Genomic DNA, 15,282 nt, shown 5'->3' with positions numbered 1-15,282 from the left:
AGGGGTGAAACTATACACTTTTTTGTTTTGTGGATGTCTGTGCTATTTGTAGCTATAGAGGCCAAGTCGCTCCCATTCTCATTCTAATTGCACCCTCTCTGTTTCCCCCCACGGCCGCTCTCGTTCCCAGAGTGAGGACCCGAGTCTCCCCCAGCCTCACACTCAGCCACAGCCACCCAGACAGCCCTGGCTGAGAGGAGGAGGAGAGCGAGAGAGAGAGAGAGAGAGGGGGGGGGGAGGAGTCTGTGTCCCCTGACTGTGTCTGCTATGTGAGTGGTGGAGCGAGAGAGAGAGAGAGAGGGGATGAGAGAGAAAAAAGGAAGAAGGGGAGGGGAGGGGGAGAGGCAAGTGAAGGCTGGAGAGGCTGAGAGTGGATGGACAACGAGGAACGGCGCGAGAGAGAGAGAGAGAGAGAGAGCGCGCGAGCAAGTGAGTGAGTGAGCGAGCGCTCGGAGTCGGCAGAACGGAGACACAGAAAGTGTGCGAGCTCGCGTCAACAAGGGAGAGCGCGCGCGATAGGCAGAGCTGACCGCCGACAACTCCGAAGAGTGGCACAGACGGGAAAGAGACGCAGAAGAGGAAGAAGAGAAAGGACGGAAGAAAGACTAACCAGGCTCCCAGCGCTGAGGGACTGTAGCATCCGTCCCCCCCCGTCCCCCGTCTCCCCCCTAACCCCGTCGACAGAGCAGCACTGTCTCATCTCGTGCATGTGTTTTAGTGCCTGCCAACTTCAATTTCACACTCGCCCCACTGTTCCCCGTAGGTTTTGCACCTCTGCACTCCACTCCACTCCACAGCCATGCTCCCTCGGGTCCTTCTGCTCCTGTGGCTCTCCGGACATGGTAAGTTTTTCTACCTTTTTTTAAGTTGCGTATTCTTCTTCGCTGGCCGGAGAACGTTATCTTCTGAACGCCATCTCGCTGTGACGTCTGAGCTTTGCCCCTGCCATCGCTGTGTTTACCTGCTTGTGATACAGAGGGAAGTCTTTGGCTGTCCTGGGCTTTAGGAGCTGCTGGTAGTTGTACCCCCCCCCCCATCAGGAGGAAGCCTTCAGACTAGACAAGTGAAATACTTCCAATGCAGGCTTTATATTCCCCTCTCACACATTGACAAACAAAGCCCTTTTTAACCCCAGTCCGGTTCAGTCAAGCATTCACTCCGGAGTCTCACATTGTTTTTGAACCGACAGCCCTCCCCTTGTTGAGTCCAACCACGGGGGTCCGGGCACAAGAAAAGTCAAGGTTGATGGTGAAGTGCTTTGGAAGGCTACTCCAGCCCTTTGGACAGTGTTGTTGTTTTGTTATTTCTAGACAGCCTGTTTGTGGACAGAATGTAGGATGGATTGGTTATTTCCCCCAGCTTGCCACCAGGTGGTTGTCTTTGGAAAACAATAGAGGGTTGAGTAAAGTACAGCAGAACTCTACCTCTGTTGGTGCCTGTGCGATATGGATGACGGTGACACACAAACACAGACGCACACACACACACACACACACACACACACACACACACACACACACAATGAGCTGGATCAAACAGTGGATGTTTGTCATCTCAGAGCGCCACAACAAGCGCTTGTGGTTTACACGGGGTTGGGGGGGTCAACGACACAGCCGCCACCTCTTTTCAAAGCGTGACCCCCCCATCGCGTCAGGCTACGTTCTAAGGAGGGCACTGTGTGAAATGAATGTGCGCCTGTGTTTGTATGCGTGCGTGTTTAGTTGTCTCCCTGAGGGAGTTGAAACCTTTTTCACAGGAAGAAAAAAAAAAAAAAAAAAGAGGCTAAATCTCCACTCTGCCGATCTCTCTGTTGAAATTGACAGCTCGGAGCTTGTGTTCTCCGGCACTGAATTCGGCTGTTCCGTGTCCGGATTCACAGCACATAGATAAGAAAACACAAACACCACTCGTAGAATACAACAATTAACTGTGAGAGTGCTTTTCTGCGTTCTCCCTTTTTTTCCATGTAGAAACAGGGAGAGAATAATAATATCAGGACGGACACGTTTGAAACTGACCGGAGTGATGGAGCTTTTAATTCCCTCTCTGCAGCCTCCTGCGATTTAACGGGTGTAGATTCCATACCAGAGAGGGTGTCAGCTGTACTGTCTGCTTTTCTTTATGACTGTGTGTGACCTGGGACAGTTACACAAGCTGTCGACCCGGGGATTGGACAGAGTCAAGGCCGTGGAGGCTTTCTCTCTAGGTCGTGGCCTTCGTTACCGGGGCAGTTAGAGTACATCAGACGGGATACTGTAGATGCTGCAGCCGTTACCGATGCCGCTGCCTCGCTGTATCGTCTCCCCTCCGATTTCACTGTTGAGACTTTCTGTGCCATCTGTGCTTACTGTGACGCAGGAATGCATGATCAGTCATTAGTCTCTTCTGCTCCACTCTGTTAAGCATCTGCTGGAGTTTTTGCATCCATTATTGGCTCCACAGTTTTTTCCAATTCTTGCAAGTTTACAGTACGAACAGCATCCAAGTTTTTATCGTGCATTGGAATGGCAAAGGGGGGGTTGATTTACTGGCAAGCGCACATTGTATTTTGACTTTTATTCTGGGGCCATCCCATCTTCATTCGCTTAGCCCCCTGGTTCCAGGAACGACTAACACCACATCTGAGATAGCAGCAGCTGGAATGAGGCGATTGCTGCAACTGGAGTGAGATGGGATTGCTGTTGGATATTACCATAATATAAAACACTTCTTTTTCTGCCAGGTAAACAGGGGATAACAACCTGCCTCCTGTATGGTTGCCTCTGGGGAGTTCAAAAAAAAAAAAGAAGAAGAAAAAGAAGTGCTTCCCGTAGCATACTGTTGTTGTACAAATTATGGCTCTGTTTATGTGCCGAGCCGGTGTCAGCAAAAAGCTGCCGAAAACAATCTTGTTTTTATGAACAAGGGGACAGTGGGGAGTTGCGGCCAGAGCAGTCATATAGTTAGACGCAGCAATCCTGCGAGAGAGAGCGAGAAATGGCGTGCAAATGAGAGAATGAGTATCATAGAAGAGTCGACCCATATGCACAGACACCCCCCCCCCTTCCAACTTTGAGAAATAAATTATATGGAGTGAAACACAGAGGGAGAGTGAGGAGAGGGGGATACTGCTGCGAGAGGATCCTGACTGTGCTGTTACCGCATGCACCTTTTTCTTTGGCTGTCACCTCTCCCGCCAGTGACAGATGACACAGCAGCAGTCAGGGGGATGTGGGAGACAGTCTCCAGGAAACGCAGTCACCTCGGGCCATACTTGTCCAGGCCCGAGTCCGTCCCACTATACCGCCATTCCTCCTCTTCTCCAATCTCAACGCCTCCGATCGTCTCTCGCAGTCTTTACTGGTCACTTGATTTCACTCCTCATATCGCAGCGGCACATTTCTCCCCATCTTTCTATCTCGCTCTCTGACGAACCGCCCCTCTCTCCTTCTGCGATTTCAACTTTTTTCATTCTTTTGAAATTGTAATTATTTTGCTCTGAGGTGCAGTGTGACTGAGAACGGGGAAAGGCTAATTTATGTGAGAGATTGATGTGCCGGTGGAGGAGGGGCATTTAGGAATGCTCTTGTACTGGATGTGCCAGGCTTTGGGGGAGACGTGCTCGAGAGAAATTGCACGCTGTCGTTGTTAGGCGTTTGGGCTCAGTCCGTCTCCTTGTCTCACTCTCTGTTTTTTTTTCTCTTCTTTTTCTCTGAATGACACCTTGTGAAATTTTTATCCAAACTGTCTGGGCCACTGGAGCTTTGGTCCACATTCTCAGGGAAATCAAATCTTGAGGGTTGCCCACTAGGGGCAGCGCTGCACAGGAATGCAATTCCAATCTTCTTAAAAATCTCCTGCCGCCCCCCCTCCCCAATCATCTTCATTATCTCCCACAGCCGCTCGTATATCGTGTCAGAACCCCCCCCCCCCCCCCCCACGTACACACACACACACACACACACACACTTCACCACCCAGCCAGACTAAGCTGTTTCTCCGTCCTGGAAAGCATGTCTTCGCACCCTCAACAGCCCCTATTTCATTTATTGCTGTCTATTAACTGCTGACTGACGACTCTAAATCCGCTTTTCATGGGCGGCGGGCTTTGATACATATTTCTCAACCAAAGTATAATTAAATGTCTTTCCAATGTCATGTCTGGATATGTGGATGTTTTATAGAGGGAGAAATTATTCTCACTTCTCCAAAGGGAGAGGGGGAAAACGAGAGAAATACAGCCCATTACATTGCACAACACTACTCCAACATAAATACCAATTTTCAGACTCATTATTGTGAATCGTTATTTGTAAGCAGGGCACACTGCTGCCGTATGCGTGGATTACGACCGTAATGACTCAGAGGTAATTAATTGATTTATCCCATTCTCATCAGAATGCTGAAACCAATATACATTTTTTGTGTGTTGACATAAGCCTCGCCATTCCGGTAGTCATATTTTCAATGTGAGGAACATGACTAATAACCACAGAGTGCAGACTTGATTTGACTGTATCTGATGGGAGTACGGTACCCTAAAGTGAATTTGCCTGGTAAGAAATGCAAAAGTGTCACGTTTGTACGTGTTACCCTCAAAATACATGACAGTTGGCTCGAGTAATGTTAATCCGGCCTGGATTATGCCATGCAAACGCAGTGAGTGACAGATGACGCCGTCGGTTCATGAAGGTGCCCGGTGGCGTGCAGTTTGTTTTCTTGTTTGTGCTACATGTCCCATCAAGGCTAGCCAGCTTAAATCACCTCAGCCGCTGTGACCCCTGCTCATTTCTGTGCCATGATGGATTAACCCCCCTGTAATCCCCCTGAGCCAAGTGCCCTGTTGGATATTTATGGTAATAAGTAAACATATGAATAAATAATCCAAGAGGCTGCTGCTGGAACTTGTAAGTCCCAATGTTTGGCAGTGGTTGTGGCATTAACGAGAGATGCCATTTCCAAGAAAGAAAAAAAAATCAGTTTTTGGCTAAAACGGGTTTGGTTGATAAAATACTAGATAAATAAATATATCCATAAATCAATAAACACAGGGATGGGCGCGCTCATGTAAGAACACAACCTTCCAAATGTTTCCGTTGCAGGCAGTGCCGAGATTAAAAAAAAAAAAAAAAAAAAAATGCAGAATGTAAGTAAGTATAAAATATCTGGTGACTATAGTTTAGATGAAAGCCTCATTTCGTGTCTGTCAGGATTCAGGTCAGCCAGGGAAGGGAACATGATTAGTTTGGAGCATTCTTGGAAAACCAGGCAATGATCTGCTTCCTCTCGTGGAGCCAGTCAACAAAATCAAGCTGTTTACTGTTGGGCTTCATTATCCATCTAGAAGACTCTATTCCCAGCCCCAACAGTTTTCTTTAGTACCAACCAATCAACCCCCAAGCCCCTCATCTCCTCTCTCCCTGAGACTCTGCCGCTGGATCTCATTCCTCGGGGATGAATTTATCCAGATTGGAGCACTCAGCAAAAGGGCATTATCCCGGATTACATGTCTGTTGGACGGCAGTGTTAAGTAATTCAACCAGATGCTGTTGTGATCACTGGGTCACCTGCGAATGCAGGGTTAGCAGCTGCACGTCTCCTTTCTTAATTGTGGCATCTCCATCCATGTGCGACTTCTTCCCCGGACGATAGGTGGAAAGATGTCAGACCTCGGCGATTTTTTTTAAGAAGTACACGGTGCCGTTAAATGTGGGGAATTGGGCGGAAGCCTTTTCTAAACCTAGTCAGGATTTTATTTGGTGACGGATTATGGGATGGATTAATGGCTTCTAAATTGCAGTTTAATGCACATGAAACAACAAGAAAAGGGAGTAAAGTCGGCTCCGCAGGGCTGTGTGTGTTCAATGGGGGGGGGGAGTAGAGTAGTGGTGGATCATACGGTGTTATTTTTCCTTGGAGAGGACAAAGCATCGGCGCGGCACAACTAAAAGGAGATAGTTGGTGTTTTCAGCTTGACTGTGTCTTTTTCCTTGTTAATCCTGTCTCCTACCTAGCTGAGGCTTTGACGGATAGAATTTTTTACCTCGCTACTGGGATCTGTAGAACACAGGTACTCTAAAAGGTGGGTTCAATCAGTGTAACAATACAAGGTTCTCGTCAAAACCCCGCTTCGCAAACCTCAGGCATTAATAAGACTTTTGTTCAAGACTTTAACGCTGAGAAAATGTTCAACTTAAATGTTCATTTTGTCCCACATTCCGCTTTCACATGTCATTTCCCACCTTTTTTTCTGAAACAATGAAATTTCTCGACACAGGGAATGAGCGTGTTCAGGTTTTTTTTATTTTTTTTATTTCACCTGTTTTACTACATAGAGGTACTGCATTGAGAAAAAGGCACTTGTATGTCATACAAAACACGACTAAATATCCATAAACGCAGAGTTCTGCTATTGTTAGATGTGCTTTAGAAATAAAGTGCACCTTGGTAACCATGTGCGGGTGACAACAACAACATTCATCATGGAGACAAAAAGGAACACATTGTTATGCGGGTGAAATTGTTGTATTTTTTTCTTCACATTTTCTGCACACATTTTACAAACAAAATAGTGAACAAATATCTGTTGCCCGTTTGCCATGTTATCCTTTTATTGTCTTCTAATCATCTCAAATTAAAACTATATTTAGCCTGGACTAAATTATAAATGTGATAATGTTTGGTATCCATTAGCTTATCGATGCCAACTGGACAGTTAGAGGTAACACTGCTATTCACAAAAAGTAGTCAATGGCATCGTTACTGCACAGCAACAACAAAGTGCAATTACATGCGCCGTCATCTCTGTTGTGTTTTGTGCATTCACAAGGTTTTGGGTTGCAGCTTAAATAAAGATTAAGTGGCTGTGAAACGTGGTTTCACTAATAACTTAAATTTAATTTAATTCAGTGTGTTAGTCACAATGAATTTACTGAAAATATGCCTCAATTTAAACTTGACACCTGGGTCAGTGCAGCTTTGAGTCTGAAGGTTAGGGTTTATTGCATGATTAGTGTTGTCGCTCTGGCTGAGTAGTGTGCTGAGTGCATGTGCACCCTACCTCATTTTGAAATACAGCCACTTATGTGTGTTGTTCGGTCTCCTGAGAGGCTGACGCATGTTCTGTAATGTACACGTAACCTATGCAGAGAGCTTTTGTGACCTACAGAAACTTGCGTTTTCTCATTAATACGCTCACGTATACAACTTGTCCCGTTAACCCACTATTGCTCCAAACATGTTGCGAGTAACCCTGCCAGCCAACGCATCGATGTGGTGGGGGCGAAAGCCAGTTAGGAAAAAGAGTGCAGAAGATGCATGCGGTGCTTCAGGGTTGCTGATTTGATAACTACTTCCTTGTGTTTGGCTACGAGTTTCTGGGACAGCGCAATATTACACCGAGGTAAACTCTCGGTCTGTCCCGATCTTCTCATGCTCAAGATTCATAACAATGGCTCACACCGCCCACTTCACATGCCTTCGCTGTGCGTATGCATGCGGGTGTGCGCGTGGTGCCCGTGCATTTGCCACTGTGCCTCGACAATTACAGCTTGAATGGCAATATAAATGCAAATCAGCCTTTTAACTTGCGCGGGCAGAATCTAGGGAGGGGGAAGCTCCTCACCTGTGGATGAACGTGGATGTGTGTCTGACTATCATGTACAGTACCTCCATTTGTTAGCACACCTCCAGGGTGTTATCGTGTGTCCGGACTCCAACATGATACAGTCCACCCCGGGAACAGTGATTGGGGTGCCTCTGGCGTTACCTCCCTACTTGTGCATCTAAATTGTGCTCGCTAGCGCTTAATGGATGGCTTCCATTCCATAAACGGGTAGGAAAACATTTCTCTCTGTGGTACCAGACACCAATAGTGAGAGGCATGGCTTTTTGAAAGGCTATTTGATCTGGCGCTGACACCAAACAATGTTTTATTCAGGAAAGCACATAAGACACATAGAAGCACAAACTTGCTCTTCATCGAATCCAAAACTTTTTGAAATTTACCAAGGGGGGGAGGAGGTTGGGTGTAGCTTTTGAGAATGAAAACCCCTCTCCCACTCCTATACATTATGTAGATGTAGTGCATGTTTGTTTTTTTTCCCACAAGATGCCAAATGAGGCTTTCAGCCACCTGCCTGTCCTACTAAGACAATTAAGCAATTGGGAAGAAAGAGCCATTCACTAGTGGGGATCGCAACCTTAGCACAGGAGCCAGAAAATGCCCCCCATACCATCCCTTCCCCCACAAAACACTCTTTCAGCACCACCAATGTTGACACAGTGCCAGCTCCGTTCCTTTTTGTGTATTTATTGAGGGATTGCAGAAGCGTTTGACACCAGTCTTAGGAAATCTGTGACGAGGGTTGCTCGGTGTGCATGTTGATGGCGAATCCCTCTATTGGTCTCCAGGCGACCTCAGCATGAAGCCTATGGCTCTTTGTCATTACGGTTGTTTACGAGGCGAAGCTTCATCTGGCACGGTTGTCACATGGGAAGATATGCACTGAAAGGCGCACACATACATTCCATACCATCCCTTGCATTGCCAAAGAGAAATCTCCCAGAGCACAATAATGGATGAGAAACCCTACACTGATCACATTTAGGTTTGTATTGATCCTCAAACGTTAATATATCCTTATATAAGAAAATAGTCGTATTGATTGTAGGCTGGTGATCTGATGTTTCTTTAATATGGCGCTGCTTGGAGTCACTCGGCCCACTTTTAATATGCAGCCTATTTGTATGCGCGGTAATAATGCAGTGTCACAGGCACGATCAGCTAAAGGCAATCCCAAGATATATTACACTGACCTGGGCCTCTGCCACACTGCACCTTTCAGTGTCTTCTAGCTTATATTCCTTTCTCCATCAGACACTGCAGACGGATGTCAGAAAACAAGATGGAGTAAACAAAAATCAATTAAAGTAACCTGTAATTATTTGTTAGGGGGGACACTCCAATATTCACTTTGCTGATTTGGAGGTTGAAGAGCTCTTGTCGCACTCTGATTTTTATTTTATTTTATCAAGTGCAATTTAATATTGTGGAGGCTGGCCCAGACACTGGAAAAAATGCTAATGCACATTGGGGAGTTTAAATGATTTGCTATCCTTTCAAATCTGTTGGCAGGGGTTTCAATCTGGCTGGCGTCCTGGGGGAATTCACAGTGGTCATTGCTCAATCCCTGGGGGACATTAGTGCAAATCACAAAGGAGCACAGGAGTCATTTCAGTTTTCCACTCCTTTTTTCTTTGGCCACTGCCCAATGCTAAATGGCACAGAACTCGCTCTCGATACTGGGCAGGACGACCCTCTCGCCTCCTTTCCGTATCTGACCTTTTGAAACCTGGTTTAATAAAATCAAAATACCAAGGTGCAGACCCATTTAAGACGAGGAACAGTTGAGGAACCAGAAGGCCTTGGGGTGAACCAAGGGCAAGGCCATCCATTACTTTCTGTGCAAGCTGGAGCACCGGGACATGAGGGGGGAGAAAAAGCCTGCGGTGCAAGATGATGAACAGACTCCACATCAGATATTGGATTAGAGTGGCAAGAGAGAGAGCCCTAAAAGCCATGCGCAGTTTATTGAAGCCTTATCTAAAGCGATAATGTTACTAGAGAAAGGCCTGTGTAATGACAAATGAGTGAACAGCGCCCTGTAAAGAACTACCATCAGGCGACATGGTATGGTCCATAGGCAGGTCTGCCGTGGTCAACTCATCTCCTTTTTAAGAGCAGGAAGTAGGAGCAACGGTTACGATAAAATGGACTGTCAATTGCCGGCGCACTGGTTCCCCTGCAGTGTCATCATCACAGGTGTATTTAGTTTAGAGAGGCTCAGTGCTCAGGTTCACTGCAATTTAGGTCCCATTTCATCACTGATACCCATGAGGCATTTTGGGGGAAATGGTTGTAGTGTTATTGCCGAGATTTGTAGTTCCCCCTGAAAGCACTGATCTCAGTGCAGTGGTTGGTTTTGTGATATATGGTATCTATGTCTGACCATGCACTGTCTTTATAGCATTGTTGTTCTAAGGGGGACGTGGAGCGCGATGGTCGCTACCAATGCACAGGAAATGGAGTGAGAAGTGGGATGGAAATAGAAAGTACATCTGAAGGATTTCACAGAGTTGTTTGGTTGGGAAGCAAAGCATTTAGGGAAGAGTCCTGTTCTCATTTTTATTCAGGATGACTAGAGGATTTCCTCCCCGCTGAAAGGCAGTGTTATCTTATAGTAGACGGATGATGGTAATGACAACACAATGCCTTCCAAGGTAAACAAATAGATCTAGCGCTTGGAAAAGGAAAGGAAAAAAAAAACTACAAAGAAAGGGAAAAAAGAAATCTCTAAAGGAAGAACATTCTTGTCACAAATTAAAACATATCTGTGCCTTGCAGCCCTAATCCTTAATGCCAGTGTATTTGTTGTCAGACTAGAATATTTGTTCGCATGCACAAATGTGATTATTCCTCACTTTCGTTGTATGGTAATTTTATTACTCCACATTGTTTGCCTATCTTACTCTAAACAGATTTGGTTCAAATTCTTAATGATTTCTCTAAAGAACACATTGGGCTGTCGGGTTTCCTTGCAGAGTATTAGACTAAACAAGTTCTTACTATTTATCGTTTTACTTGACTTTATTTAAAAAACGTACTTGTGTGACTGTTAGCTTGTGTTTCTTCTGTGATTGGATTGAGAAAACGCGACTGTCCCATTGCTGTGACACAGGCTCAGCAAGACATTGCTCCCCCCACCTCCAACGCAAGGCCCCTAAACTTTCCCCGGGTTATGAGCGTGAATTATTAACAAGACTTTCACTAAAAAGACACGGCCTTATTAGAAACGCGGCGAAACTATCTCATAAATTCATGTTGGAATCTCCTGCAGCCCAAAGAGTCTCCTCCAGATGGGTACGTGCCACAGTGAGTGGAGAGTTTATGGCTTGTAGTCTGTACTGTCAGGCCTCATCTGCAGGATCTCTGTATCTGCTCAATGCTTTGACAGTTCTCCTTCTTTGTTTGTGGGCTGCCTTGACATTTGCAGAACAAAGATTCATTACAAGCAGTATGTGATAAATTGGACCTGATTTGGCTTGGGAAAAAAACTCCTAAAACTGCCCATGAAAAATAACTTAGATAGAAAAATAGAGAGATAAATAACACCTTTAGATTCATCTGTATGGAAGACATTTTCTCTCTCCAAATGCAATAGTGATATTTCTGCTCTCTGGCATTAGCTGAAGGACAATCCTTAGAAGACAGCCTTGTGTGGGTCTGGGGATTGGTATTGTTGTTGTTTACTCCAAAGCAGACATCTTTTTAGCTTCTCCCTCAGCTCTGATCTTTTTGATCAGCACCTCCATATTGGATATAAAATGGCGAATGAACAGCTCTCTAATACAAGTGACTTTCAGAGTTCTGTGACTCTTTGAAGGCTGCCAAACAAGTGTCTTTCATCTCAAAAACCAGCAGCTGCCTTGTACAAAAGAAGAACAGGACAAAACATGAGAGAGGGAGGCAGTAGCCGGGGCTCAAAAATGAAATAGTGATGATTGTGGGGTCTCTTTGTGATCACATTTTGCTCTAAGGCTTCCTCCGAGGGGAAATGACATGTACTTCATTCAGCGTTGATAGGCGGTCATCTGTCAAACACTTTGGACCTGATGTACAGTGAGAACAAAATAAATAGGCAATTTCACAAGCCAGGGAGAATATTTGCTTTCCAAAAAGTCAAATTCTAGCTATTTCTAATGAGGCGACAAACCAAAAATGCGTTGCATGCATGAATAGGCCTCAACAGGTAATGCGGAATGAATTTCAGACATAGTGATGTTATTGTAATGTGTCTCTAATTTGATTAAGCTCCCTGTTTTGTTTTTTTTTCCCACCAAGAGCCATTATATCCCTTCCCCGTGTCAGTGTATGGTTTTCATGGTTACAAGTTTCCGGTATTATTGGGTTGCTTTGAACAACAAACATCCAGGCATTACATGGAGAGAGAGCAACAGGAAGTAAATTAAAAAAGAAAACAATTGGCAACAATGGGGGGGTGCTCCTACATCCAGAATCTGTTATCGTTGAATTAATGATGGAACAGGAGCAGTGGTGTTCCCCCACTGAGACGTGAACCAGATTTCAACTGAGGGCTCCCTGGAGGTGAGGGCCAGTATCTCTTTGACAGGACATCTGGTCCCTGAGCACGGCCACCAGGGGGTCGATGTCGCCACCTTAATTGTAATGTCTCCCTCTTCCTCCATGTGGAAAAAAAAAAAAAAAACTAGGGCAGCTCTCCATAAAAGGAGAGGAGGGGGGCACTATTTGCCGGGGCCGTGTCGGCATGCCACATCATTTAAGCTGACAGCTCTAATAAATTACAGCAACAGATCGCCGAGACCAAACAAAGCTTAATGAAAATAAAGTGAGAATTATCAGCCAAGAAATAAAAGGGAAAAAAGAATTAGATTAGTGCAAAGAGGGTGGATGAAAGGATGTCAGGCCCACATAACACACGCATTTAATGGGCAAATTGCCACTTTGAGAGATAGGAAATGTTTCGTTCTCATCACGGCTTCTGCTGAAAATGGAGAATAATGAGAGAATCCTTGAGCAAACCGAACACATGTCCCTTATCTAGGTCCTCAGTATGTTTCTCCTCCATTTCTGTTCTCCTCCCTCTCTCCTTGTTTTGCCTTCCAGAAAAGGGAAAAAAAGAAAATCCTGCAGATTGTTCTGCTCTGTAGGACCCTTGCTCCATCAATTCAGCCTGGCCAGAGAAAGCCTGGAAGCCTATGTCGTTAAAATGCTTCGGCATGTGGAAGAGCACAACACAAGATGGGAGTAGGGTGAAATGGTATGTCGGGGAGAAGAGATTGTCAGGTGCTATCAGTTTGAAAGATGGCTATTTGGAGACCTCCTGAAAGAGGGGGGGGGGCATGACATGACATAACCATGCAAAATGTAAAATTCAAAAGAGGCCCAAAATATGCAGGGAACCCTTTTAGAACATGAAATGTCGGGTTCACAGTTAGTGTTGTTGAACTTAATTTGAAAGAATGAAAGCTCCCAGGTTGGCAAAGTGAACACACACCACCTCTGAGGAAATACGGGGATCACAGTTTGAGTCATATCCATTTGCTAGAATACAGGTACAGCTGATTGAAGCCCTCCGAGGTGAGTCTAATGACTTGGCACCATGAGGAGTAAAGGCCAATAGCTGAGGTATTATTTTATCTAGTGCATCATTCCTTCCCTGGTGTGAGATTCCCTGGTGTTAGATACAGGCTTCATCAATTAAGTCCCTTTTTTTGGTAGCCTATAATTACTTCATGAAAATATGATTTGTAATTAATTAAATTGTATAACTAACATTCACATTATTTTTTATTTAGAAAGTCCTCCTTAGTTTGTTAGTAATATTATTTGGCCTTTGGAAAAGGCTCTCTGTCCCAGTTTAATCAGGTCCCAGAAGCAGAGAGATGGAGTTGGGGGGGATTGCCATTTGGCTTTTCCAGAAAATAAAAATATTTTTTCAGTTCTCTTAAGTGGAATGGTTGAAGATGCCACCAGGGTGCTGTTGTGCTACTGAATTAAATAGTGAAGCATCCGAGCCCTGCAGGGAGGTCCTTAACCACGGGCTGAAGCTTTCTCCAGCCCACTTTGTTAGCCAGAATGCATTGGACCCAAGCCAAGGTTAGCCGGCGCTGTGCACGCAGAATCCCATTTCTTTTATAATGAGCTCCGAGAACGAACTCAACAGGTCAGACACCACGAGACTCCGATGAAAACTAATTGAGAATGTCACTCAGTAACGGTAAACCAATAAGCGGGACTGCTTCCTCTTTATGCACAGGAGCTGTTTGAGTAAACGCTTCGCGGTGCAACGAGGAAGGTATCTTGGGGAGAGGGGTGTGAGGCGTAATTTGTGTGGCTGGGTAGAGGGGGGGCGGGGCATGGAGTGCACTCTACGTCCTGCTTCTCAGCCACACACATTTTGTGTGTATTCGTGTCTTCGTGCTTTCCTGTGTTTTTGTGCGTGTCCCTGCATGTACCTGTGCGTGCCTTGTGTGCGGGTGTGTGCTCTACAGAGTTGGTGCACTTAGTCTTTGTGTGTGTGTGTGTGTGTGTGTGTGTGTGTGTGTGTGTGTGTGTGTGTGTGTGTGTGTGTGCGTGAGTGAGTGTGAAGAGACCGCAGAGGGCCTCCCAACAGAGAGCGCTGCGTTTCGAAAGGTGCCACAATGAGTTTGTCACAGAGAGCGTAAACTTGAGGAGAAAGGGACTGTGGAGAGAGAGAGAGACTTTCCCCGGGCACCCAGAGTCTGTCAGACTGATTAAGTCACAGGGCTAGAGTGAGAGTTGGGGGGGCGGGGGGAAACTGAACCAGAGCATGCTAGGGGAGTAAGGTTTGACAGCAAGGAAATAAAGAATTAAATAGTAACATGCAAGTATTAACATGACTTCATGTCACATGTGCACTTTCTTATACCTGACCCCCAGAGACTCATGCTGGGACACTGTACACGAGTGCGCATCCCATCATCCCACCCCACAGCTTCCTCTGCCCTCAGGCGACATAAAGCAGGTCAGGGGAATCTTAAAGTTCACAAAATGCAACATGACAGGACAACTCCAACATATGCCTGTGTGACAGTGAAGCAAATAGATGACTGATGGCAGAGCAGTGCGTTTTCAGGGACTGGGAGAAAATGTGGTATAACTAAGGCTGACTGTAACTTTCTCTCCCTTACCTTACTTCTGCTTTAAGTGTCCTCTCAGACACGCACACAGATGGGTCAAAAGCTGCAAGTCTTAACTTTGGTCTGCACTTATTTCTGAAATGTAAACGCAACGATGCTGGCCCACTCGCAATTCTGTCAGTGCTGCTGTATGTGTCAGAAGTGCCAAGGACCTTGGAGCCCTCTAGAAAGGATGGCAGACTATCACGCCACGTGGCTGCATCATCCGCCTAGACTAAAAGATGAACTCTTATTTGTTCAGGGGACCCTGGCTGCCCTGCTCGCGCTCTATCTGTCTCTCTCTGCCACGCTAAGGAGCGCTGCAGACTTGTTGGTGTACAGCAGAAGGGCAGCACCATTAACAATACTGAAGGCTACCCACATCTAAACCTTCTGGCATAAAGTGTAAATGAGACAGGAGATGGAGAATCGCTTCTGGTAATGCTCCCAGTAAAGCCAGGTACATGGCTGATACTGCTCACTAGCTGTATGTAAAAACATAGGCTGCCATGACTACTTTGTCCTCCCACGACTGGCCACCCCCATACTGAAATTAACTTC

The 15,282-nt window shown here is 45.7% G+C and overlaps 1 protein-coding gene across 3 annotated transcripts in view; it reads left to right on the top strand.

Annotated features, from left to right (window-relative positions):
• Positions 1–678: 678 nt before the first annotated feature.
• The window catches only part of kirrel3b (kirre like nephrin family adhesion molecule 3b), a 144,173-nt gene continuing 129,569 nt past the window's right edge, over positions 679–15,282 (top strand). For 2 of the 3 annotated variants that reach the window (XM_084020211.1, XM_084020210.1), the window contains exon 1: positions 682–842. In XM_084020211.1, the coding sequence (XP_083876337.1) occupies positions 800–842 (43 nt within the window). In that variant the 5' untranslated portion in view covers positions 682–799. Of the gene's footprint in view, positions 843–15,282 lie in introns of all 3 variants that reach the window. The other variant, XM_084020209.1, reaches the window with a different exon arrangement.

This window comes from Eutrigla gurnardus (assembly GCF_963514095.1).
Source record: "Eutrigla gurnardus genome assembly, chromosome: 10".
Taxonomy (NCBI): domain Eukaryota; kingdom Metazoa; phylum Chordata; class Actinopteri; order Perciformes; family Triglidae; genus Eutrigla; species Eutrigla gurnardus.
Note: the sequence above shows the minus strand (reverse complement) of the source record. Positions and strands in the feature narration are given on the sequence as shown.